The sequence below is a fragment of the Geotrypetes seraphini genome, chromosome 7 (genome assembly GCF_902459505.1).
Source record: "Geotrypetes seraphini chromosome 7, aGeoSer1.1, whole genome shotgun sequence".
Lineage (NCBI taxonomy): Eukaryota > Metazoa > Chordata > Amphibia > Gymnophiona > Dermophiidae > Geotrypetes > Geotrypetes seraphini.
In genome coordinates this window covers 515,417-541,332 of record NC_047090.1, presented here as the reverse complement: position 1 = coordinate 541,332, position 25,916 = coordinate 515,417, and the positions used below count along the sequence as shown (strand labels likewise).

The following is a 25,916-nucleotide window of genomic DNA, read 5'->3' as shown; positions in this document are numbered from 1 at the left end:
GACTAATGTATTTGCCAGGGTACGCCTGGCTGCGCCTCCGCGTGTGCGGATCACCGGACTGGATGGACCCCAGGTCTGATCCGGTGCAGGCATTTCTTATGTTCTTATGTCAAAGGAGCCCTAAATGATGAAACATCAAAATATGCTCTAATGGATCGAAGTTTCCATAGAGTAAAAAACCCTTTTCTGATCAATAATAATAGGAGTTGACAGTTAGTTGTGAGTTAACCTGGGTGTTGGGAGTAATTATAAAACATTAATTATGGTTCTGCAACTTCTCCGTTATTAGCAATTTCTTGTGAATACAGTATCCTGGTATAGTAGTTTCTCGTGGACAACATAGTAGCGTGAACTATTTACGTTAGCGAGACGGTTTTGACAGGTTCCTACAGTTGAAGGACTTTGGTTCACAGGATAGGATGTAGGGAGGGCCTAGTTTATGTTGATTTCAGATTTGATCTACTGCTCCTGCATTTTGCTGACCTAAGCGGTTTACAAAGTATCAAACTAAAATGAAATTAGGTACTTGAGAAAAAAAATAGCAACTTGCACGTACATGCATAAATGCCAGTTAGTGATGTCATTTTCATGCAAACGTGCACATATTCTATAAATTACTGCACATAAATGGTGTCTACATTTTGGAGGCCATTATATAATTGCCCTTTTTGCTCTCCAGTAGAGAATGCAATGTTTAGTGAAATGTTAGAAAAATATGGGGCTCTGATATAAATACAGGCAGTCCCCGAGTTAAGAAAGGGTTCCTTTATTTAAATCATTCTTAAGTTGAATTTGTATGTAACTTGGATCCCAGTATTCTTCCCACTTTCTCCATCTCCTTGAGGCCCCTCTTACATCCTTTTCCATCCACTGTTCTCTCTCCAACATTGCTCCCTCTTATCTCTCTTCCCCATTCATCTCTACCTCACTCCTCTCCCACCACCATGTCCAATAATTCTCTCTCCCTCCCTATGCCCAACAATTTTCCTCTTTCTTAATCTCCCCATGTGCACCATCTTTCTTTCCGTCTCTCTCACCCAATTCACCCTTTCTATTCTCTCCCCCACCTCAGCATCTTTTACCCTCACTCCCTCCATTCTTCCATCCTATGGCTCATGCTCCCCTCCCTCCATTCTGTGTCCCAAGTTCATGCCCCCTCCTTCCTTCCATCTTTTGTCCAAAGTTTGTGCTCCCTCCTGAGTCCCAACATGCCCCTCTCTCTCCCTCCCTCCATTCTGCCTCCCTCCGATGGGTGTTTACCTTCTGACCAGCTCCCTCTTCCAGCCACAGTCATTTCTCTGCACAAAGCCGCTGGCAGTGACTCCTATATGCATCATGCAGCTGAGCCAGAAGTCTTCCTTCTGATGTCAGAGGAAGCTCCTCCCACATCAGAGGGAAGGCTTCCGGATCAGCCACAGGACGTGCGTAGGAACCGCTGCCTGTGACTTTGTGTAGAGAAATGACTGCGGCTGGAAGGAGGAGGGAGCCAGCCAGAAGGTAAACACCCACTGGAGGAAGGCACGCACTTGGGGCACAGAATGGAGGGAGGTAGGGCGAGAGAGGGTGTGTTGGAACTCGGGAGAGAGAAAGGGGCATGTTGGGACTTGGAAGGGAGGGGAAGGAGGCGCGTTGGGACTCAGGAGGGAGGGAGAGGTGTGCGTTGGGACACCAAAGGTAGAGCAGGACCCCCGTTCATAAGTATGAGCCCAGCGTACGTCGAATGTTCATAAAACGGGGACTGCCTGTATTGTAACAGGTCTTTCTACGACAAGAGATTACAACATTTAGCAATCCAGTACAAGAAACCCAAGCAAATATCTTTAATCCAGGATGTTCTCATTTTTAGCAACTGGAGGAACATCTGCTCCAGCAATTGACATTCGATCTGCTTTCAAAAGAAGGTAAGATTAAAATGTGATCATTTAACATTATTATATAAGTACAGTTGGTAATGAGTAATATTTATTTTAAAATTTGTATCCCGCACATCCAACAATTCTGAGTGGGTAACAATAAAACATGCATAATAAAATAGCTAACAAACCCCCCCCCCCCCCCATACAACATAACATCACTGATAACACAGGCCACCCCAAAAAATTTTTCTTGGTGCCTTAGGTTTTTTTTTACCTATTCCAGGGGTAATTGGAGCGCTGATTCAGAAAATTGCATTGAATAGACCAGTACATCGATGTTTGAGTACAGGACAAAAGCGCTCCGACAAAGTTGCGCCGACAATTATGTGAAGGGACGAATGTGCGACGACGCCTGAAGCTGTTATTACCGTTCCCATTAGCGCTGTGAGGAGAGTTTGGGGGGAACCCCCCAGTACACTGAGAAATACTTGAGCTCACGTTGAGGGGGGGTGTGTGGGTTGCTGGTGATTTCCACTTCCAGCTGAGAGAACGATTGAGCTTGATTATAACAGATGGTACAACTCACTATTAATTCTACCAACCGACTTAAAAGTTACCAACCGTTCAAAAGCTTTTAAGTCGGTTGGTAGAATTAGTAGTGAGTATGAGCAGCTGAACCATCTGTTATAATAAAGATCAATCGTTCCCTTGGCTGGAAGTGGAAATCACCAGCAACCCAGTTTGGGTCTAAAGTTAAGTATCATTAACTTGACTACTAATGATCCAATGAAAAAGAACAACTAACTTACTGGATCAGTTTTAACTGAACATAATTTATATAAATATAAAAAAATTAATAAATCAAGATTTATAATAATAATAATAACAGTTTTTATACTGTGAGGTTCTATGCAGTTTACAATGATTATAAGGTATTACAGATCGAGTGGAATAAACAAAGTTCAGAGTTGGTGAATAACAGTTCTAAAGATCATTTGTTGAGGACTAAGATTGTATAGATCAGTTACCTAAGTACTTCAGGAACAGATGTGTTTTTAAGTATTTCCTGAATTCCATATAAGTAGTAGGCACGAGCAGTTGTTCCAGGTCTTTACCCCATAATGCTGCTTGATGTGAGAGAAGATGTTGGTGATGACTTTTAAATTTACAACCTCTAACCGGTGGAGAAACAAAGTTCGGATGTGAAGTTCTCCTGAATCTGTTGGTTGTGAAGGAGAAAAGCCATAAAGTACCTTGAAGCAAAAACAACCAAACTTGAATTTCACATGTGCCTCCATTGGCAGCCAGTGCAGAAGTCGGTAGGAAGGTGTCACTTGATCAAACTTCTTCAGTCCACAAAGTAAGCTAACCGCTGCATTTTGTACCAGTTGCAATCGCCGCATGTTCTTCTGGGAGAGGCCAAGTAGGCGATGTTACATAATCGAGTTGACTCAGTGTGAGGGATTGTACCAGAATTCTAAATGATGAGACATCGAAGTAAGCTCTGATGGACCGAAGCTTACAGAGGGTGAGAAAGATCTTTCTAATCAGGGAGTCTACCTGGTCTTTCATGGTCAGGCTCTGGTCCAGTGTTACTCCCATTATTTTCATAGTGGGTTGAATGGTATAACTAAGGTTATTGATGCACAATGATGCTTTGGTGTCAAGTGGGCATGGCGATGCTATAAAAAATTTTTGTTTTCTCTGAATTTAGCTTTAGTCTGAATTCGGTCATCCATTGTTCCATCCAATTTAGTACTTCTGTTGCTTTGGGGGTGACTTCTGAGATAGAGGTAGTAAATGGGATAATTATCATGAAGTCATCAGCTTAGCTAAATAGTTTTATCCCCAGTTGGGACAATTGCGCACCCAATGAGGCCATGTAAACATTGAAGAGCAGTGGGGATAATGGTGATCCCTGTGGCATACCAGATAGATTGCTCCATGTATCAGAGAGATCGTAATTAAAACGGACTTGGTAGGTGCTTGAAGTAAGGAAACCTTGAAACCAGTTTAATTCCTTTCTATGTAAGAGTAGGGGGCGACAAGAGACCTATGATAGCTCACAAAGTGGTTGTATCGACAAAACTAGTTTTAAATCGAACAATTGTGGTTACTTGAGGTCACTGTTCCCCAGTATAAGAATTATTAAAGAAGAAAATAGAAATATAGTATTAAAAAATAATTTATAAAAAGTTTACCTTCCATGAATCCCATAGTTGAAGGGTGATGTGTTATTGACAGAAGTTTAAGAGGATATTATATTTCAATGCAAATCACAGCAGAAAAAAAAAATTCATACGACCCTCTCTTTTAAGTTATGCATTCTCTGTGTTACTAAAAGATGAATGAAATGCCCCTTGGGGGGAAATAGAGCATGGTTAATCATATGACTTCCTTCCCAGGAATACCTTATATCATTTTACATTTAAATCCTAAATTTAATGTTAAGCCCAATTTTTTAACCCAGCAGGTTACACAAAATGAACTCTGTTCCCACGGTTACCAAGGCCTCTTCTCACCCAGATCTAACCAAAAAGGAGGCGGCCTGGCACTCCTCTACAAATCTTTCTTTGATGTCCAGCTCCTTGAAAAGGGCAGCCACCCCTCACTAGAATATATGCTAGCCTCAGTCAATGATGAGCTCCGCCCTCACCCACTGGGTATCTTGCTACTATACCGCCCACCTACCCCTTGGATCAATTCCTCTGATCTCATCCTCGAGACCATAACAAACGCCTTCCTTAAATTTCCAAAGATTACTGATCATTGGGGATATTAATTTCCACCTTGACGACATCACCAGCAAGGACACAATTGAATTTAACAACTCCCTCTCCTCTCTAGGTTCCCCAATCTCCCTCCTGCTTCCTCTCCAACCCACGAAAAAGGGCACACACTAGACTTCATCAGTTTCCTCGATCTTACCTCTTACAAAACTTCAGCCGATGACGCTCGTTGGGAACACGTCCCTTGGTCAGACCATTTCTTAGGGGCTTTCTGTCTCCCCATTTTTATGTCGCATCTTGGGGCCCCATCTTATTCTCCCTATTTCTATTACCTTCCACAAAAAATTTACGAGCGATCTGTTCTGGACCAATTTCCTTAAACATCTCTCCTCTGTTCCCAAGCTCGCAGATTCTGAAACCTATTGGCACAATTGGATCGCCCTCTTTGAATCCACCTACCACTCTCTTGCCCCATTATCCACTAGATCCATCTCCTACCCCCGTAAGGCCCCCTGGTACCTTCCATTTCACAGAGAACTGAAGCAAAAATGTCGAGCTTTGGAGCGCAAATGGAAAAAAATCTAAATCCCCTACAGATAGACCTGGAGAGTCAATATTAAGCTCTACAATACAATATTAAAAAAATCTAGGAAGAACTACTACGGAGACAAGATCTCCAGATCCAACAACCAGAATAGTGCATTGTTTAACATCTGGCGCTCCTTAACCTCTAAAAACGACTTCAACCTGCTCCCCTCTTCTCCGTCAGCCGATGTTCTAGCTAAATTCTTCTATGAAAAGGTCACTTCTCTAAGATGCTCTTTCCCGCCTACTGTCTCCTTCAATTCCCTGATGCCCACCGATTCCATCCCTATCCCACCTATCTCCAACCCCATCCCAGCTGACAGATCCTGGACTGCCTTTGAGCTCGTATCCGAATCGCAGGTCTCTAAACTCTGCCTCAAACTAAAAACTTGCAACTGTACCTTGGACCCATTCCCCTCCTACCTATTTGAGAAAATTCCCACACAGGCCATCGCATTTCTCACCAAACTTATAAACTCTGCCCTTCTATCTATTCTCTTCTGAAATGGGACACATTTCTTTGACCCCACTACTGAAAAAATCTGACCTAGACCCCTCCACTCCATCCAGCTATCGTCCAATAGCAAATATCCCTCTCCTAACCAAGATGCTAGAGTCTATCATATCTTCCCAACTTTCATCCTACTTGGAAAGATTCTCTATCCTCCTCCCCTACCAATATGGATTCAGACCCAATTTCAACACCGAATCCCTATTGGCCTCACTAATCTCTAAGGTTCAACAACTTCATTCTCGTAATAAGTTCGCTGTTCTTCTTCAATTCGACCTTTCTGCTGCTTTTGACGTTGTCCATCATGATATTCTAGTTTTCCAACTCTCAGAGATAGGCATCAACTCCACAGTTCTAGACTGGTTCTCAAAATTCTTACGTTCCCGTTCTTACACCGTTAACATGAACAGCACCTCATCCTCCCCCTGGAAACCGACATGTGGAGTCCCGCAAGGCTCACCTCTATCTCCTATTCTTTTCAATATCTATATGGCCTCTCTGAAACTCCTGCATCTATCCTCCCATGAAACACTCTTATGCTGATGACATCCTTGTCCTCCTCGAGATCGACTCGAACCTCACTAATCTCCCTGAGAACATATCCTCATGTATAACGAACCTACAATCCTGGGCTCTCACTGTACATATAATAATAATAATAATAATAACTTTATTTTTATATACCGCCAAAGCCATAGTAGTTCAAGGTGGTTTACAACAAGAAGAGCTGGACAGTCAACGAAGGAAAAATAACAATGGAGATTTTGGATACAGCGAAGAAGAAAAAAAATAACAGTGAGGATTTTGGTTGCATAAAGTCACAATGTGGGGAAGCAAGAAGATGTGAAAAGGAGTGCAGTAGAGGGTTTAAGGGTTCTTGGTTACAAATCGGATGAACAGGTTTGTTTTTATTAGTTTTCTGAAGTTAAGGTAGGATGAGGAGAGTTTGATGAAGTTGCCTAGCCAGTTGTTTTGTTGACTTGCTTGGAAGGCTAGCGTTCTGTTTAGGAATCTTTTATATTGGCAGGTTTTTATTGAAGGGTGGCTGAACAAACGTATTCTACGTGTGGGTCTGGTGGAACAGTCGAATTTAAAGTGGGAGACCAGGTATAGCGGGGCCATGCCAAGGACAGATTTGAAACAAAGGCAGGCAAATTTGAATAGCAATCTTGCTTCTAGTGGTAACCAATGGAGTTTTTGGTAGTAGGGGGTTATGTGGTCCCATTTTTTTATGCCGAAAATCAGTCGCACTGCAGAATTTTGTATGATTCGGAGTTCAAAACAAAACTACTTTGACTCGGTCCAATACTAGACCATTTACCCACCTCCATTCCATTGCCCTCTGGCCCCACACTTCAGCTTGAGTTCTCAAGCAAAGTTCTGGGCATCATCATGGACTCCTCACTATCCTTCAATGACCACCTCCACTCCTTAGTAAAAAAAAATGCTTCTTTAGCCTTCATATGCTGAGGAAAGTGAGATCCTGTTTCCATCAAAAACACTTTGCCATCCTTATACAATCTATCATTCTCTCCAGATTAGACTATTGCAACTCTATCTACTTGAGCCTAACTAAGAAAAGCCTCCGCAGACTCCAGCAGATACAGAATGCCATGGCTAAGCTTATTTTCGTAAAAAGTAAATTTGATCACGTCTCACCACTTCTGTCCAAGCTTTACTGGCTTCCAGTAATTTCCAGGGTCCACTTCAAGTGTGCCTGCCTAACTTTCAAGATCCTTCACAGCATTCTTCCTCCTGTTATTCCACTATCTTGGAATTCCTCTAATCCTAATTCCACCAGATCTTCCCAAAAATTAAAACTATCCTTCCCTTCTATAAAAGGTATATCCCATGTTGGAAAACTAGGGACATCCCTCCCCTTTAAAATTACTGAGATCTGGAACAACCTTACATCCCCTCTCCGAAACTGAGCTCCCTCCAACTCTTCCGAAAACATCTGAAAACTTGTTTTTTCTCAAAAATGTAACATCCCCCCCCCTCTCTGGTACCCTAATACCCCCTTTATCTTCCTTACACTTAATCCTATAACCCTCCTTTGGAGTTCCTTTCTATCTTAACCCTGTAAACCGTGCCGAGCTCTACGATTGTGGAGAAGAGGCGGTATACAAATTAAGGTTTAGTTTAGTTTAGTTTAAGTGTCAGTGTTAATATTTTACTTTTTCTATTCTTTTAACTTCTGTATGAACTTTTCCTAATTAGCATTTGTGTTTTAATCTATAAGGAACAGATTTCATTTTTAAAGGCTCTGTAAAGGCCTGCATCCTGTTTTTCTGGGATTACCTATAACCAGCCCTTTTTATTTCAGGTACCTTACAATGGGATCTTATTATCACAATCACTGCATATACCAAACACAAATTAATCCCTGTCAGTTCTTCACATCAGCTTTAACTATGCATGTCAGCATGTTCTTTTTCCTTTTTAATTCTGGGCTATTTTTCTCTCTCTGAGAATTCAAGCTAATAAAAATAACTTTCATTCAATTTGATTCTATCATAGCCAATTTAAAATAACCTTTTAGAGACAGTTCCACAATTCACCTGTCTCATTTACCCCAAATAATTTCATAGTTAATCTCCTTATATCACTTTGCATGCTTTTATTTTCCAGTTTTAATTATTAATAGCAGCTGGGCACGCCCATGATGTCTACATATCTTCAATAAGAAGAGTTAAAACATCATTATTCTTACGGTATTCTTGATTTTAGGAGTGCATACTCCAACAGAGAGCTTTTCATTGAGAGTGAACAGTATTTTTAATATCATAGTGTGGGGAAGGAGATTGGTCTGTGTGCTATAAATTCACTCAACAAATTTAAGACTAAACTAAAAACTTTCTCATTCCAAGACGCATACCATAGCGTCTAAATATTTCCTTTCCAACAGCCTGCAAAATAAACATGAACCGCTTTTAAGAAACGATCCCCATTCCTTGTGTTTTATCCTCCCCCTTCCCTTTAATTAATTTGTTTTTAATGATGTAATTATTAACTTTCCCCTCCCCCTTTACCCTCAAGCTCATGTTCGTATTTGTAATTTGTCTATTTAATGTTCACATTTCCCCCTCCTACAAAAATGTATTTTAACCTTTCATTTTTAGCATTGTAAACTGGCCAGGTGCCCGTCGATGGTCGGTATATTAAAATTAATTAAACTTGAAACTTGACGCATGCATTTCTAGAAATTCCAGTTCTGAAGATGGGCAATAGGCAATCAGAGTTGGATCTTGCTTGGAAAGATTCGTAACCTTGGATTTACCATTGTTTTCTATGTGCATTTGCCAATTGTGTTTGTTAAGTGTTTGGCAACTTGTGCTAATTCTCTTTTTTTTTTTTTTTCTAATGACAGTGGCGAAGGGCAAGATGCAGGAGAGCTTGACTTTAGCGGTCTCCTTAAACGCAGGTGAGAAGCAGGCCATTAAGTAAGCAGACATGTAAAACAGCTTTAGAAAAGGAGGTTCAGAAATGATGATTTTTTTTTAACATTATGGGCTCCTTTTACTAAGCCGCATTAGGGCTTTAACGTGCGCTAAATTGCCAAGCGCGCTAGATCTTAACGCCAGCATTGAGCTGGTGTTAGTTCTAGCCACGTAGCGCGGGTTAGCACACGCTAAAATGCTGCGTGCACTAAAAACGCTAATGCAGCTTAGTAAAAGGAGCCCTATTTTTATGTTATGATTTTAAAATTATTTTTGTAAACTTTTTTCTCAACTTCATGTTTGCCCAGATAAAGGTGTAGTTATCAACATGAGTTGCTGTTAAGATGTGTTATCTCACCACTAGCTCATGCTATTTTAACATAGGTCCCATTTTATGAATTACCCTCCCTCCCCCCCCTCACTTTTTATGAAGCCATGTTAGGCTTTTTTATTGCTGGCCGTGGCCAATACTGTTGTGGCCGGTGATTAAAAATAAAAGCCTAACTCAGCTTCATAAAAGGTGGGATTAGTTACTAATAACTGAAGTTTGCTTTGTAAAAGCTTCAGAAAGCTTGACAAACCATAGTTTGTTGTGATTTCATATTTCATGCATTTTATTATTCAATCAAAACAGATGTGAAAGATGTGATAGCTCTTCTTGGGACCATTTATTTTTCTGAACATTTATCAATGTACTGCTGATACATTATACAGATCATACAGTTCTGTATACAGCATTAAGGACTCCTGACATAGGCCGTGCAAGACTAATAGGCGTCGGGTGTTGCATGTGGAAGCTTATCAAGTTTTGCAGGAGTCCAGTAAGCATTATGCAAAATGAAATGAGAGGATTGTAACAAGGTTGCAGACAAAGAAGATTGAATTGATTTGGACCAAAAATCTTCCCATTGTTTAAACTGTTTTTGTTCCCAATATTAGAGAAATAAAAGTAGAGGAAGAACCTGATATAGATGTTTGGGAGCTGCTAAAGAATGCCAAACCCAGTGATTATGAGAAGATTGCTTTCCAGTATGGCATCACTGACCTGAGGGGCATGTTGAAACGGCTGAAAAAGATGAAGCGAGAACAAAAGAAGAGTGAAGGTAGAAACCCACTGCATGTTTCCAATATGCAATACTGTAGTTATCATTATGAAGGACATGCTTATAGGAATTCTATGAGCGTCGGAGCTAATGCCACCGTGGCCGGCAATAAAAAAGGTTGACGTGGCTTTGTAAAAGGAGCCCAAGTTTTGTTGAAATTACGTACTGTATTTTTCGCATTATAAGACATACCTGACCATAAGACGCACCTAGGTTTAGAGGAAGAAAACAAACAAAAAAAAATATTCTGAACCAAATGGTGTACTAATATATTTAATAAAATATAGCAGAATAATATTTCAGCCATGTAAAGTCAACAGTGGTATTAAGAACCATCATACTGTCATTAACAAATGAGAAACTTTAAGGTTCAAGGTCTCTTCTAGTTTTCTAGGCCCCCCTTCCTGCCAGTCTCTGAACCCAGCCCCTTTCCCTCCATTCCCTACCAGGCTCTGCACCAAGCCCCCCTCACACTCCTTGCCAGGCTCTGCACCCTGTCCCCCTCCCTGCCAGGCTCTGTACCCTGTCCCACCTCCCTGCCCTGTACCCTGTCCCCTCTCTGGTGGTTTAATGGTAGGCCAGGACAGGAGGGATCCGTCCCAGATGACTAACAATTTTAAAAATTTTTACCCCTCCCTCCCCCAGTACCTTTTTAAATCCTGGTGGTCCAGCGGTGTATCAGCAGGACTCACGAGAGAACTGACTGCAGCCATTCAGGGAGCGGCACGGGGCCAGACTTGAGCACAAAAAGTTTGCTTCTGCCTAGTGGAGCGCTGGCCACAAGATCTAAGGCAGCCCCATCCAGCGAGGAAGAGTTGCAGCATGGGGCAGGAGCGCAGAAAGCTCGCTCCTGCTGATATATCGCTGGACCACCAGGATTCAAAAAGGTACCGGATATGTGGCATCATACATAACATAGTAAATGATGGCAGATAAAGACCCGAATAGTCCATCTGGTTTGCCCAACCTGATTCAATCTAATCACGGTCTGTGATGCAATATTCGCTCCATAAGATACATAGACATTTCCATCCACTTTGGGGGTGGGAAAAAAGTGTATCTTATGGTACGAAAAATATGGTATTTTGTTACCAGCAGAAGTACATCCCTACTATTTTCTTTTTAAAAGTATGTTTAAAAATAAATTTGGGGGGATAAACTTTAGCCATACATAACATAGGCATCACAAACTTGTTCAAGTTTGGCCCCTCCTCGTTTTTTTCCCCTTATTTTCCCACCAGCTGCTGTTTCTCCTTTACCAACACCTAAGCCATGAGGCAACTATAGTGAAATAAATGACCACAGTTTGAGTAGAACTAAATACAGACAAATAAATGCAAAGCAATGATGACAAATCTTTTACATGGTTTGGCCTTATTAATTTGTGCCCAGCATCACACAGTCAAATTTACACCTAGTTCTTTACTTGGCAACCAGCTTACTTGCCTCGTTACTGCCAGCTTGCAAGACTGATCCAGCTGACACAAAGGGCTAGATTCACTAAGCAAACCGATTATGTACCGATCGGTTTGTGACCCCTTTGCGACACGATTTTCCTCCAGCCCGATTCACTAACCTTTGTCCCGATCATCCTCCAATCCGATCTGTGCATGCAAATGAGGGGGAACAGCATTAAAATGTACGCAGGCAGCGATTCACAAAACAAATCTTGAAAACCGACTGGGCTGGCCGATCAACAAAAGAAGCGATTGCTAGGGACCAGTCGCTAACAGCTTTCCAACTGCATCTTGCTCTCTCGGCCTGGATTCTCCTGTCTGCTCTCCTGCCCCGACTTTCCTTTGGCCACCCTGTTCTGTTCTCCTGCCTGACTCTCGTCTCGCCGCCCTGCACCCCTCTCCTGCCCGATTCTGCTCCCCTGCCCTCAATCTCTCCTGCCGCCCCAACTCTCCTCCTCTCGCCACCCCGACTCTCCTGCCATTCCCCGCACTACGAGCCCGTGGTTTTAACCCGCAGGTTAAAACCACGGGCTCGCAAAGAAAAGTTTAAAAAAAAAAAAAGGTCGCTGTTCAGTGATCCGATTCAGTCAGTTGGGGGCGTGATTCTGATTGCCCTCATTTGCATGAGGGCAATTGGTGAATCAGCCCCCTGGACACGGATGCGATCTGATCTGTGCCCTTAGTGAATCTAGGCCTCAGCCTGTCCTTGGTGGTTCCTGTGTTGCTACTTGTACTGCTAATTAAATTATTGCTGTCCATGCAGCTTTCCAAATTGACCCAGCTGTGTCCTTGCTTGCATTTTGCAATGGGAACAGCCTGCAAGGTCAACCAAATGCGTCACAGCATTACCACTAGGACTGTACAATCTCCAACTATTTGCTTGCATGCTTATTTATTTATTCAGTTTTCTAGAACTTTCTCCCAGGGGAGCTCAGAATGGTTTACTTGAATTTGGTCAGGTACTCAAGCCTGCCCACATCGCCCATCTGCCATGTATTGACTGCCCTAACACCACAAGCTCTGATTGAGTTAACCAAGGATTAAGGCATTCTTATGTAGCGTCTTGCCAAAACTGGCATTCAAATTTTTTTTTTTTTTAATCTTTATTCATTTTTAAACTTTCAATAAGTGTAACATAAGATACAATCATTTTCTACTTTAACATCACTTAACATACCATCAAATTCAAATTCACATCAAATATCCCCCCTTCCATATACCCAACATTTGTTCTTAAGCATAAGAAATCATGGAATGCTCCCTCCCTCCCCATCCTGGATGTGTATGTAAAAAAGGGAGAAAAATTATATTTATTCTGTTCAGTACTTTGTTAATGGCTCCCATACATCCCTAAATTTCTTAAAATGTCCCTGCTGAATGGCTAGTGCTCACTCCATTTTAAAAATTTGGCATAATGAATTCCACCAAAAATTATAATTTAGATGATCCCAATTCTTCCAGTTTTTCATAATTTGTTGTATGGCATCCCCTGTCATGATGAGCAATAATTTATTATTATTTGAAGAGATTTAACTCTTTACTATCATGGAAGTACCGAATAACACTGTCATATGATAATGCCACCGGATTTTCAAGTAGAATACTCACTTGGCCCCAAATGGAATTCCAAAAACTAAGTATCAATGGACAATAGAATAGTAGATGATCTAATATCCCAGCTTTGAGATGACAGTGCCAGTATCTATTAGATTTAGAGCTATCTAACTTCTGCAAATGAACTGGGGGTCCAAACTGCTCTATGTAACAAAAAACAAAACAAGTTTGTCTCATAGATGTCGACGCCATACATCTCATTCTCCAAGCCCAAATTCGTGGCCATTGAGATACAGTAATTTGATGCTTAATCTCAATGCTCCAAATGTCTCGCAGACCAGTCTTTGGTTTCTTATTCAAAAATCCAGATATTAATTTGTACCACTGAGCGGCCTGGTGTCCCAGGAAGTCCACCTGAAAACACAAGACTGGCAGACTATATTGACCAGTTAAATTTTTCCAATCAGGGAACCCTTCCTGAATGGCCTGCTTCAACTGCAACCATCTATAACTTTGTGATTTGTTAAGACCAAATTTGTGTTGCAATTGTGAAAAGTCAAGCAGCTTACCATCTGATAGAACATCATCCAAAGTACGTATACCTGCCTTCATCCAGTGTTTCCAGATGACCTTAAATCTGCCAATTTGAATCTTGGAGTTCAGCCACAGGGTCTGACACGTAGATTTATGGATTGGAATAAGTGTTAAATTATTGATAAATTTTAAAGTTTGCCACTTGACTACTAAAATTCTATTGTCGTTATAAAGCCTAAACATCTTGATACTTAGAACATGCCCTAATCTCAGTAGAATCAAACTAACTGCACCTTATTTGTATAGCCTTTACTCAACAATCATTCATCAATAGCCATATATCAAACTTGTTCATAAAAGATTGTCAACTCGATCCTCAGATGCACCACTCCACGTTCAATTTAATTTCATAACGCTAAGCTTCATGTGCATTGTCTTCACTGGATCCTGTATCATAATTACTTCTACTACTTTATTTATTGGTTTTATAAGTATTTAATTTAATGTATAAAAAATTCTTTTAAACTTATCTTTCAGTTGGTGGGAGACCATCAACTGAAAGATAGGTTTAAAAGAATTTTTTATAAATTAAATTAAATACTGAGTGTTTTCTTGATGATTGAGGCCATTAACATTTAAAGAAAACATTCATTTTAAATTTTAAATTCATTGCAAAATTTCAAAGAAAAGCCCCCCCCAATAGAATACTATATCCCTTAATTACATTTATATCTGACAGCACCCTTTGATCAATACACATCCTCACCTCTACTATAAAATTACCCTGCCCTCCCCCCTCTTCTGAAAGTAATTGACAACTTGAAAGCGCACATATAGACAAGTAACCCAAAAAACCTCCCCCTAGGCATCTTAAGTGTAAGGCATTAAACTTTTTATAACATAAGAACATAAGATTTGCCACTGCTGGTTCAGACCAGTGGTCCATCATGCCCAGCAGTCTACTCACGCAGCGGCCCTTATTTGAGTCTAGCCTTAACTGCATATGTTCTGTTTCAGTAGGAACTTATCCAACCCTTTCTTGAATCCCTAAAGGGTGCTTTCCCCTATAACATCCTCCGGAAGAGCGTTCCAGATTTATACCACTTTCTGGGTGAAGAAGAACTTCCTTACGTTTGTACAGAATCTTTTCCCTATTAACTTTAGCGAGTACCCTCTCATTCTCTTCACCTTGGAGAGGGTGAACAATCTCTCTTTCTCTACTAAGTCAATTCCCTTCAATATCTTGAATGTTTCGATCATGTGCCTTCTCAGTCTTTTCAAGGGAGAAGAGGCCCAGTTTCTCTAGCCTCTCGTTGTATGGCAACTTCCCCTGTCCCTTAATCATTTTTGTCGCTCTTCTCTGGACCCTTTCGAGTAGTACTATGTCCTTTTTCATGTACTGTGACCAGTGTTAGACGCAGTATGCCAGGTGGGGATGTACCATGGTCCAGTACAGTGGCATGATAATCTTCTCAGATCTGTTTGTGATCCCCTTCTTAATTATGTTTGTCCTTTTCACCGCCGCCACACATTGCACGGACGGTTTCATTGACATGTCTACAAGTATTCCCAAGTCTCTTTCCTGGGGGCTCTCTCCGAGTCTAGCACCAGACATCTTGTATTCGTGTATATAATTTTTGTTACCAACATGCATCACCTTGCACTTATTCACGTTGAACCTCATTTGCCATTTCGCAGCCCATTCCCCAAGCGTATTTATGTCTCTTTGTAGGTCTTTGCAATCCTTCTGTGTCCTCACTACTCTGAATAACTTTTTATCATCTGCAAATTTAACCACCTCACTTATCGCGCCAATTTCTAGGTCATTTATAAATATGTTGAAGAGCATAGGCCCGAGCACTGAATCCTTTGGCACTCCACTCATGACACTTTTCCAGTCCGAGTATTGTCCATTCACCCCCACTCTCTGTTTCCTATCCACCAACCAGTTTTTAATCCACTAATAAGAGCTAAAATTTGTATTTATTTTTTTGTCAACATTTTGGTATTAATGTGCATGTGTCAAGGAAACCTTTGAACATCAAAAGACCTTATATTTGTATTTCACCACTAGCACCAAAGATGGCCGCCGTCTCTGAGATGGCGGTGGTGGTGGTGAATACAAACATATCCCCCCTCCTTTTATGAAGCAATGTTAGCATTTTTTATCACCAGCTGTAGCAGTAAAATTTCTGACACTCATAGAAATTCCTATGAGCGTCAGAGCTTTTACTGCCACAGTTGGCGATAGAAAACACTAAAGCGGCTTCATAAAAGAGGGGCATAATGTTTTTTGATCCTCAAAAATTCCCTAGACTCAGGCATATTTGTGCCAAAATACTGTCCTCATAAAAATAAATACAAATATTTGTTTCTATGTTAAATGAATATTGAGCTTATATTATATGAGATTTATGATACCTTCATCCTTAGCATTTTGTTGTTTATATATCTGGTGATTCGTTTGGTCACTTTACATTCTTTACATATGGTAATTCAACTTTTTATACCACCACAAGATAGGACTTCAAAACCCTTTCTTGTCCTACCTCTCCCTATTTGCCATGACCTAATCATGTAGTCATTTGTCTTACCTGACTGCATGCTGGAACATATTCAGAAGACTATGTCTTTACCTTATTCAGATGGACTTTGCATTCCTGTACTGTATAGACCTGGGCAATCCACCATGATCTTCTTGTGTTTAAAATCAAATTCTCCTAAAAGGAAAGACATTTTGACATCTTCTAACTCACTTCCTACGTCTTGGTCTCAGTGGGCCCAATATTCAGCCAGTGAGAAGCAGCCCACTTACCTAATCTAATCTAATCTAAACCTTAGGTTTGTATACCGCATCATCACTACATTCGTAAAGCTCGACACGGTTAACAAGAGTTAGGGTAGAAAGGAACTCCAGTGGAGGGAAGAGGCAAAATGAAGAGAAAATTTAGAGGACTAGAATAACCAGAGAGGGAGGAGGAGTTACATTTTTGAGAATAACCAGATTTTCAGATATTTATGGAAGAGTTGGAAGGAGCTCCTGTGTACTGCAGCAAATCCGGATATTCAATACTGGGGCCATACCCAACCATCGGTGTTGAATATCCAGGTCAAAGTTCACCACTATGGACTTAGCCAGCCAAGCCAATTTTTATTGACTGGCTGGCTAAGGCTAACAGCCAAAGATAGACCTGCTTTTTAGGCGGGTGTATCTGGCCACATTTCATAGCCAGCCAACCAATGAAAATCAGCGGTGATCACGTATGTCATGCAGCATAGCTAGTCACCAGGCTAGCTGGCAAGCTGGATATTCAGTGTGAGATAGCTGGCTATCTCCCACTGAATATTGAAGGATAGCTGGCCAAATGGGGTTTAGTTGGCTGGGAGCCATTCCCAGCTGGCTAAGACCCACTGAATATCAGGAGATATATCATTTATTTTAAAACCAAATGTCCACATCATTCTTGGAATTATGTTGGACCGAGTTGTGGTCATGATAGAGAATAAAAAAATTGCCTTGTATAATAATTTCTTATTCATCTTAAAATCATTTCATGCTTTTTACCCTTGAGAAGCATCAAGATAAAGGTTGTGGGAGGGATGTGTGTAGAGGTGTGGATCCCCTTTCCTGAATCAAGGTTGGAATCAATTTGGGGTACAGAGCTGTAACTTCTCAAGACAGTAACCTGCTCCTAGCTCCGTACCTAGCTTATAGTGGCCTACTCAGATATGATTCAGATATGCTTGAAGTATAGAAACAGAAAAACATAGAAATATGATGGCAGATAAAGGCCATATGACCCACCCAGTCTGCCCATTCACAGCATCCACTATCTTCTCCTCTCCCTAAGAAATCCCACATGCCTGTCCCACGCTTTCTTGAATTCAGACACAGTCTTTGTCTCCACCACCTCTATTGGGAGCCTATTCCATGCATGAATCACCCTTTCTGTAAAAAAGTGTTTCCTTAGATTACTCCTGAGCCTGTCACCTTTTAACTTCATCCTAAGTCCTCTCATTCCAGAGCATCCTGTCAATTGAATGAGACTCGCCTCATGTGCACTTATGCCACGTAGGTATTTAAACATCTCTATCATATCTCCCCTCTCCCATCTTTCCTCCAAAATATACATACTGAGATCTTTAAGTCTGTCCCCAAAAGCCTTATGACGAAGACCATTGACCATTTTAGTAGCCTTCCTCTGAACTCATTTAATGAGCCCTTAATTAATCCTGTACCCTTTATTTTGAAATAAACCCTTTCATAATCGGCATAATCCATTTGATACACATTGCTTTTTCACTCCAGTTGTGTCTGTCTACTTGTATGACGACTAACAGGTTCAAGTCAAACTTTCTTGAATCTGAGGGGTATGATAAGATACCATAGTTCTACATTTAATCTCAGCTGTTCAGTTTTGATTTATTCTGTTTCTTTCAATCTTTAAGGAACAATCTTTTCTATTTTTCTTTTCTCAAAGCTTTTGCAAAGAAATTGGACCCTGCGTATCAAGTTGACAAGGGAGGTAAAGTAAGGTTCTCTGTTGAGTTAGCAGACCCAACAGTAGAGCTGAAGTGGTATAAGAATGGCCAGGAGATCCGTCCTAGTGGGAAGTAAGTGATTTGAATGGAATGTGCATGAGAAAAGTTTTCACCCCTTTACTCTGCCTTAATTGTAGTTCTAGTCATTCTGGACAGTGGCAAGAATTTTACCATTTCACCTGAGGTGATTTTGTATTTGTAACAATCGTTCAATGAATTTGATAAATCTGTGTATTCCAAAACTCTTGACAGGATGAGCAACATCTTCAAAGTTTTGGGGGGGGGGGGTTTATTTAATCTTTATTCATTTTTAAAACTCATAAGTATAACACAAAATACAATCATTTTATACTTTAACATTACTTATTATATCATCAAATTATCACTCTCATCAACTATCCCCCTCCCTTATACCCAACAATTAATCATAAGCAAAAGAAGTCATAAAATATTCCCACCCCTCACCCACCCTGGACGTGTATGAACAAAAGGGAATTAATATTTATTCTGTGCATTAATTTCAATCTTTACAGTATCTTGTTAATGGCTCCCAAATAACCTTGAATTTCTTAAAATTTCCTTGCTGCACGGCAATTATCCTTTCCATTTTGAAAATGTGACACAAAGAATTCTACCAAAAGCTATAATTCAGCCTATCCCAATGTTTCCAATTATTCGTAATCTGTTGAATGGCAACCCCTGTCATAATGAGTAGAAGCTTGTTGTTATTAGAGGATATTTGGCTTTTAGCCCTCATTGACATGCCAAACAATATAGTGTCATAGGATAATGCCACCGGATTATTTAACAAATTATTTATTTGACCCCATATTGATTTCCAAAAAAGCAAGAATTAATGGACAATAGAATGACAAATGATCTAATGTCCCAGCTTCAAGATGACAGTGCCAGCATCTATTAGATTTAGAGCTATCTAACTTCTGTAAACGAACCGGGGTCCAAAATGCTCTATGTAACAGAAAAAAACAAGTTTGTCTCATAGATGCAGACACTGTACATCTCATCCTCCAAGCCCAAATACGTGGCCACTGAGATGCAGTAATTTGATGCTTGATCTCAATGCTCCAAATGTCCCGAAAACCAATTTTTGGTTGCTTATTTAAAAATCCAGATATTAATTTATACCACTGAGCGGCCTGATGCCCCAGGAAGTCCACCTGAAAGCATAAGAGCGGCAAACTATACTGATTATTGAGATTTTTCCATTCAGGGAATCCAACCTGAATGGCATGCTTCAACTGCAACCATCTATAATTTTGTGATTTATTAAGACCAAATTTGTGTTGCAATTGTGAAAAATCAAGCAACTTCCCATCTGAAATAACATCATCCAAAGTACGTATACCCGCCATCACCTGTAGCGAGGGTGTTTTGACCTTGTTTGCACTCTTTAGCACTTTTGTGTTATTTATCACTAAAACTCACAGAGAGCCCGGGGATGTTTCACAGTTGACACCTTTTTGGGTGTAAGCCTGTGGCAGCCGTTCCCTCTGGGGGTCCCGGAGGAAGGCTGTGTGACTGAGGGCTCCCTAAAAAATTCACATATATACTTTAGTCTTGACTTTTGTTGGAGTGGTATTAACTTTCCCCTTTCTACAGGTGGTCTCTCCCTCTTTTCTCAGGTACCATCTTGGGGCTTGGGAGACTCTTTTGTTTGTTCAACCTCAATGGTGACATGAGTTGCCATTCCAACCATAACCAATCTGGAGATTTTCCATGAGCTCAGGAAGGATCCAGTACATACCCTGACGCATAATATAGGCTTGATGGTACCTATAAAAGTTGGGAAAATTTACCCCACCCTCCGCAATTGGCTTTTGTAGAGATACTATAGCAATTCTTGCTGCTTTCCCAAGCCAAATAAATTTTGTGAGAATACTATTCAATTTATTGTAGAAAGACCCCTGAAAAATCGCTGGCAACATACCCATTTGGTAACAGACTTCAGGCAGAATCATCATCTTAACTGTTTGGACTCTCCCCCACCAAGACAGATGTAATGTGTTCCAATACTCGCACATTTCTGTGACCTTCAATAATAAAGATTTTTTATTTACTTTCATAGTCTCTTCCAGTGTACTTTTTATCCAAATACCTAAATATTTTATATCCTCTTCCTTCCATAGAAAAGAGAATGTGTCAAATAAACCTTTTGTACAATATACATTTAGTGGAAGAACCTCTGATTTACTCCAATTTATTTTGTAATGTAATGTAATTTATTTCTTATATACCGCTACATCCGTTAAGTTCTAAGCGGTTTACAGAAAATATACATTAAAATTATAAGAAAGAAACCAGAAAATTTTCCAAATCTCTCAATCAGATCCAGTAAATGCGGAATGGTGGTTTCAGGATTTCTCAAATGAAGCAATATGTCATCTGCATAAGCAGAGACCTTGTATTCCTGACCTGCATAAGGAATACCCTGTATCTCCTCTGCCTGCCGAATAGCCAATAATAAGGGTTCCAACACAATGTCAAAAAGCAAAGGAGATAACGGACACCCTTGTCTAACTCCCCTTCCAAGACTAAAACGTTCAGAAAAATTATTATTAATAGATAATCTTACATAAGGGGAACTATACAAGGTTTGAATCATTTGTATAAATCCTGAACCAATACCAAACCAATCCATTGCCTGATACATGAAGGTCCATTCCATACGATCAAAGGCCTTCTCTGCATCCAAGGATACAGAGAAGCCTGGATCTTCCATAGTTTATGTTAGATTTAACATGTGAAAGGCCAGTCTGGTGTTATTTGATGAATGTCTTTGAGCAACGAAACCCGTTTGGTGCATGCCAATAATATAAGGGAGAGCCTTGGCCAAGCGCAAAGCCAATAACTTTTTCAAAGTTTTTTTTTTTTAAGAAATACAAGGTAACAAGCTAACATAGAGAGCCATTTTCAAAAAGGACGTATAAGTTAATTTTGGATGTTTCCTGCTAAACATCCAAAGTTGGAAGCACAGGAACATCCATTTTTGAAAGCCAAACCACTAGATGTCCAAAAATCATTTATTTATTTTTTAATTGTCTCAAACAGCATGTATTCTCAAAAGAGACTCTTCCATACTATAGGAAATAGCTAACCTTGTTCCCAAAGAGAGACACTTCCACACTGTAGAAGATAGCCAACCTTGCATTAAGGCTACCACAAAACTACTGTTTTGAGAACCAGGGCAGGATTAACCAATAGGCCAAGTAGGCACATACCTAGGGCCCGAAATGGTCAAGGGGGCCCGATGAACGAGGGCATCAACATTGTTTTTTCCAAACGGCAATGGGCCCCTCCAGCATCGATTGGCAACGCGGGCCCCACCCCCCCATCGACAGAAAGTAAGACAAGCAAGCAACGTGGGTAAGAAAGGCAATGGGAACTGTAATTGTGCAAGCTTCCCTCTGATGCAGCTTCCTGTTTCTGCCTGGGTACATGGTGGGGTGGGGCGGGGCAGGGAGCCCAGTGTACTTGGATGCCTAGGGGCCCTCGACAAATTAATCCTGCCCTGTTGAGAATAGACTGAATATTTATGTTGGTACATTGTCTAATACCTAGCTCAGATACATAAGCTCAGATTTGTTATGCCACTGATAAAGAATTTTCGAAGCATTTTGCATCTATACATTAATAAAGTCCTTTACACATCTTGTTGTCTACATTGGATTCTCTTTTTTGGTGTTGCTATACATGTATCAGGCCAATATTCAACAAGCTCAAACTGTACTCTAAAAGTGTGACAAAATGGCGCCTTTTCCTTCCTCTGGGACATAACTGGTTTGTGCTCATTTACACAGGTACATCTTTGAACACAAAGGGAATGAGAGAATTTTGTTCATAAATAATTGTTCAATGGCTGATGATGCCGCCTACGAAGTGAGAGCCGGCAATGAAAAATGTTCCACAGAACTGTTTGTGAGAGGTATGTTAAAACCTTGGTTTTCCCCTTTTGTGTTCATCCAAATATGCTCATTACATAATGATTTAGGTCAATTTGCATTAAGAAGATAATTTTATAACGGAATGCTTGTAGAGGTTAAGTGAACAGGATGGCACCTATGTTATCTGTACAAAATATTGTTTGAAATTCTACAGAAATTGTGCCAACATTGAAGGCATTAAATTCCCGAGCACGCTAGCCACTACCACCTCCTTTTTAGGAGGCGGTAATTTTGTGCATGCGCTAAAAACCCTAGCGCACCTTCGTTAAAGGAGCCCTATGACTGCTCTAAATATTAGCATCTAGAATATGCAAATATGTCATTCATTCATTTTTCTATACTGTTCTCCCAGGGGGAGCTCAGAATGAATTTATTCAGGTGTTCAAGCATTTTCCCTGTCTGTCCTTGCAGGCTCACAATCTATCTAATGCACCTGGGGAAATGAGGGGATTAAGTAACTTGCCCAGGGTCACAAGGAGCAGTGTGAGTTTGAACCCACAATATCAGGGTGCTGAGGCTTTAGCTTTAACCACTGCACCACACTCTTCCCATATTTTTTCAGCTTAGTTAGTGGCATAGTGAGGGAAGGAGACACTCAGGGTGGCTTCCTCCCTTCCCCCATCCCGCCCTGCACTCTTCCCTACCACATACCCCCTCTCCTGCATTCTTCCCCATCACGCCCAGCATGCATGCACCCCCTCCGCATGTACCTCTTCAAATCTTTGACGGCAATCAGCAGCATCTCCTACCTGCTGCTTGTACCGGACTCAGCTCTCCCTCTGATGTCACTTCCTGGTCCTGGAATTTAGAGGGAGACAGAACTGTAGTTGAAGTGAGAGAGGGACTGAAGAGGCTGGAACCTGAGAAAGGACAAGGCAGGGAGGGATTTCAGGGCTTATGTTGGGGGTATTTTACACAACACACTACAAGTAAAGGTTGCAAAATTTTAAAATATTGTGTGCAGAATTTTCAATTTTTTTTCCCTCAGAATTCTGCTAGGAATAATCCACCATTACTGACATGGTGTAAGCAGTCACACACGGATATCAGCACAGCAGATCCCTTTGCACTAGTATTCTGCATACCCTAATGTCATTTCTTTATGGTGCTTATATTTTTGTTTGACTTTATATAACTGCTGTAAGAAACAGGAAAATAATCTCCACAGGTCAATACCAAGCAAACAAACAGTGGAGATGTCCAGAGACACAGATGTGCTGAACTGTTTCAAAACTCTGCATATGTTTCGGTTCAAACGGCCTGCATCAGGAGTCTTCTAATTAACTTTGCAGAGTGACAGATGGTGTGTATCTGACCATTAAGACAATCTTTGCGTAGTAAATGTGTAACAACACCTCATGCACTCTCCATGAAGTATTTACAATTTGCATGTTTGGGTGTGCAGAGAGGACTACCCAGCGTGCTTTTTGTGTGTAGAAAGTATCTTGATAAGCACCTTTTGAATTTCAATGAGGCTTCCTATTTGCTATTGGCTACACCACACAAAGATAGTATATTAGTAATAAGGCTCCTGAGGCAGGCCATATTGGCTGAAACACGTGCATGATTGAAGAATAAAGTTGCACACCAACATTACTGATTTCTCCACTGTGGTTTGTTTGCTTTGGCATGGATTGTGGAGTTTTCTCCTGTTTTTTTCTGACAATGGAAGGAGCCAACATGGTCCACGTTTCAGTGTAAAGCCTTCTTCAGGAGTCCCTGATACCTGAAGAACCTTGTGCAAAGATGAGGTCAACTGCTATTATAACAAAGTATACAGCTTATGGAGCCTCACAGGACTGCTTTCGGGCCTTCCTCTCCTTCTGATGAAACTTTCACACTGTTCTTCAGGTATCATGGACTTCTGAGGAAGGCTTTACACCGAAACATGGACCATGTTGGCTCCTTAAACAGGGCATAACAGTCATTTGTTGGTTTTTAACAAACCATATTTTATAGACTGTTTGGATTTTTTAGACTTTTTAATTTTCCTGTACTTGACATTTTTGAGTCCACGTAAATAAATATGAAGCATATTTTCCTTCTGTCTTGAAATAAAGTTGATTGTTTTGAGATGTTATCATCCAGAAGGAAAAATTGTCAGTGTGTAGGTTTTTGGTTTGTATTTTTAAACAGAAACTCCTGAAATCTTTTTACTACAGAACCGCCAGTGGTGATAACAAAAGAACTGGCAAACTTGGACACCTTCTGCGGTGAAAGAGTGGAACTGGAGTGTGAGGTTTCTGAGGCAGACGCTGCTGTGAAATGGTAAATAGCTTCCATCAAGCATGTCCAGCTATGTCGCCAGTTTTGTATAATGCATCAATGCACATAGCAGTGAAAAGAAACCACACCTGTCTTCTTCCCAGCTCCCAAAACTGCTCACTATAGACAACAGAAAGATAAGTAGTGTGCACAGTTTTTCCATTGTGATTCTTTTTTTTTTCATTTGTTATTCGCTTTGTTTTATTTCTGAGTTTCAAAACATACAACAAATGGAATTTTAAAAAGAAAGACCCTTGTACTCTAATGATCCCTATTTTTCATGGGGCAGGAGCAATCTTTGGTCATTTCTGCCCTGCTGATACAACAGTTGGCTGTGCAATGCTAGTGTTATCTGATTCAATGAGAAGAAACCGGACAATGGGCTATTCTGTCTGCAAGATTCTCCAATCTGTTTTACTTTCAGGACCGCCCAGGAAGCTTCTGTGGCAGATTGAGGGATTTGCCCTCTCTGGCACTGCTGTTATGCCATTGGGCAGCAGAGGGCACCATGTATTTGAGAAGGACTACAGGTCCCAGAGGGCCCTGCACTGCTTGGTTCAGTGCTGAGTCAGAGGGGAGGGTCTCAGGGAGATTTCTGCCCAGGCTTGACTCAGTTAGAGGGAGGTCCTAGGAGAAAGGAGAGGTCTGAGGTAAGCCAAGCTTTATTATAATGTGTGAGGAAAACAAACCAGAATAAAAGGCTGTTGTGTGGAAATTGTGAGTTTGTGGCCAGCCTGCCACTCCAGGTGATCTGTTACATCACCCTTCAGTTAAGGTTGCCAGATTTTATGTAGGTAAAATCCAGACCTATAGATCCGCCCCTGCCCAATTCCACCATCCTGGCCCCGTTATGCCCATGCCATGCCCCTAGCCCCACCCCCTCAGCCTGCTCGTTGGTTGGGAGGACATCCTCCAAAAAGAGGACATGTCTGGGTAAATCCAGATGTCTGGTAACCCTACCTTCAGTTCGCTGTCTGCTTCTTAAATTGCTGGATGGAAGGTTCTCCACAGGATGCTGCCAGGGTACTTTCTGTGCTACAACTGTGGGCTCTGGAATCACTGCACTCAGTCTCTTTTTCATGTAGTTCCTGGAGAGGGTTTGTGATTATTGAGAAGTAATAGTTTGTGCAACCAGACTTCAGAAGAGTACTTTCCTTGCTTCGTTCACATGGCTGGACCAGCCTGTGACCCCACCCCCCTCTCCACTAAGTTCCTGATGGCATGTCTGAGATACACAGTAGTGGCTGCATTGCATTAGAATAGCATGTCTGGATATACTGCTCTACTATAGGACAGAAGTAGCTACACCCTAGGAGTTTTCCGGAACTAAAATCCGGACCCATGGCCCGGGCCCGCCCAGCCCCACCCAGTTCTTCCC

General features: G+C 41.0%; 1 protein-coding gene across 3 annotated transcripts in view; it reads left to right on the top strand.

The window, feature by feature from the left end:
• MYBPC1 (myosin binding protein C1) overlaps positions 1 to 25,916 on the top strand; it is a 216,669-nt gene that overhangs the window by 104,440 nt on the left and 86,313 nt on the right. For all 3 annotated transcript variants that reach the window (XM_033952331.1, XM_033952330.1, XM_033952329.1), the window contains exons 11-16: positions 1,847 to 1,901; positions 9,052 to 9,105; positions 10,061 to 10,224; positions 18,251 to 18,383; positions 22,130 to 22,254; positions 24,436 to 24,541. In XM_033952331.1, the coding sequence (XP_033808222.1) occupies positions 1,847 to 1,901; positions 9,052 to 9,105; positions 10,061 to 10,224; positions 18,251 to 18,383; positions 22,130 to 22,254; positions 24,436 to 24,541 (637 nt within the window). The remainder of the gene's footprint in view (positions 1 to 1,846; positions 1,902 to 9,051; positions 9,106 to 10,060; positions 10,225 to 18,250; positions 18,384 to 22,129; positions 22,255 to 24,435; positions 24,542 to 25,916) is intronic.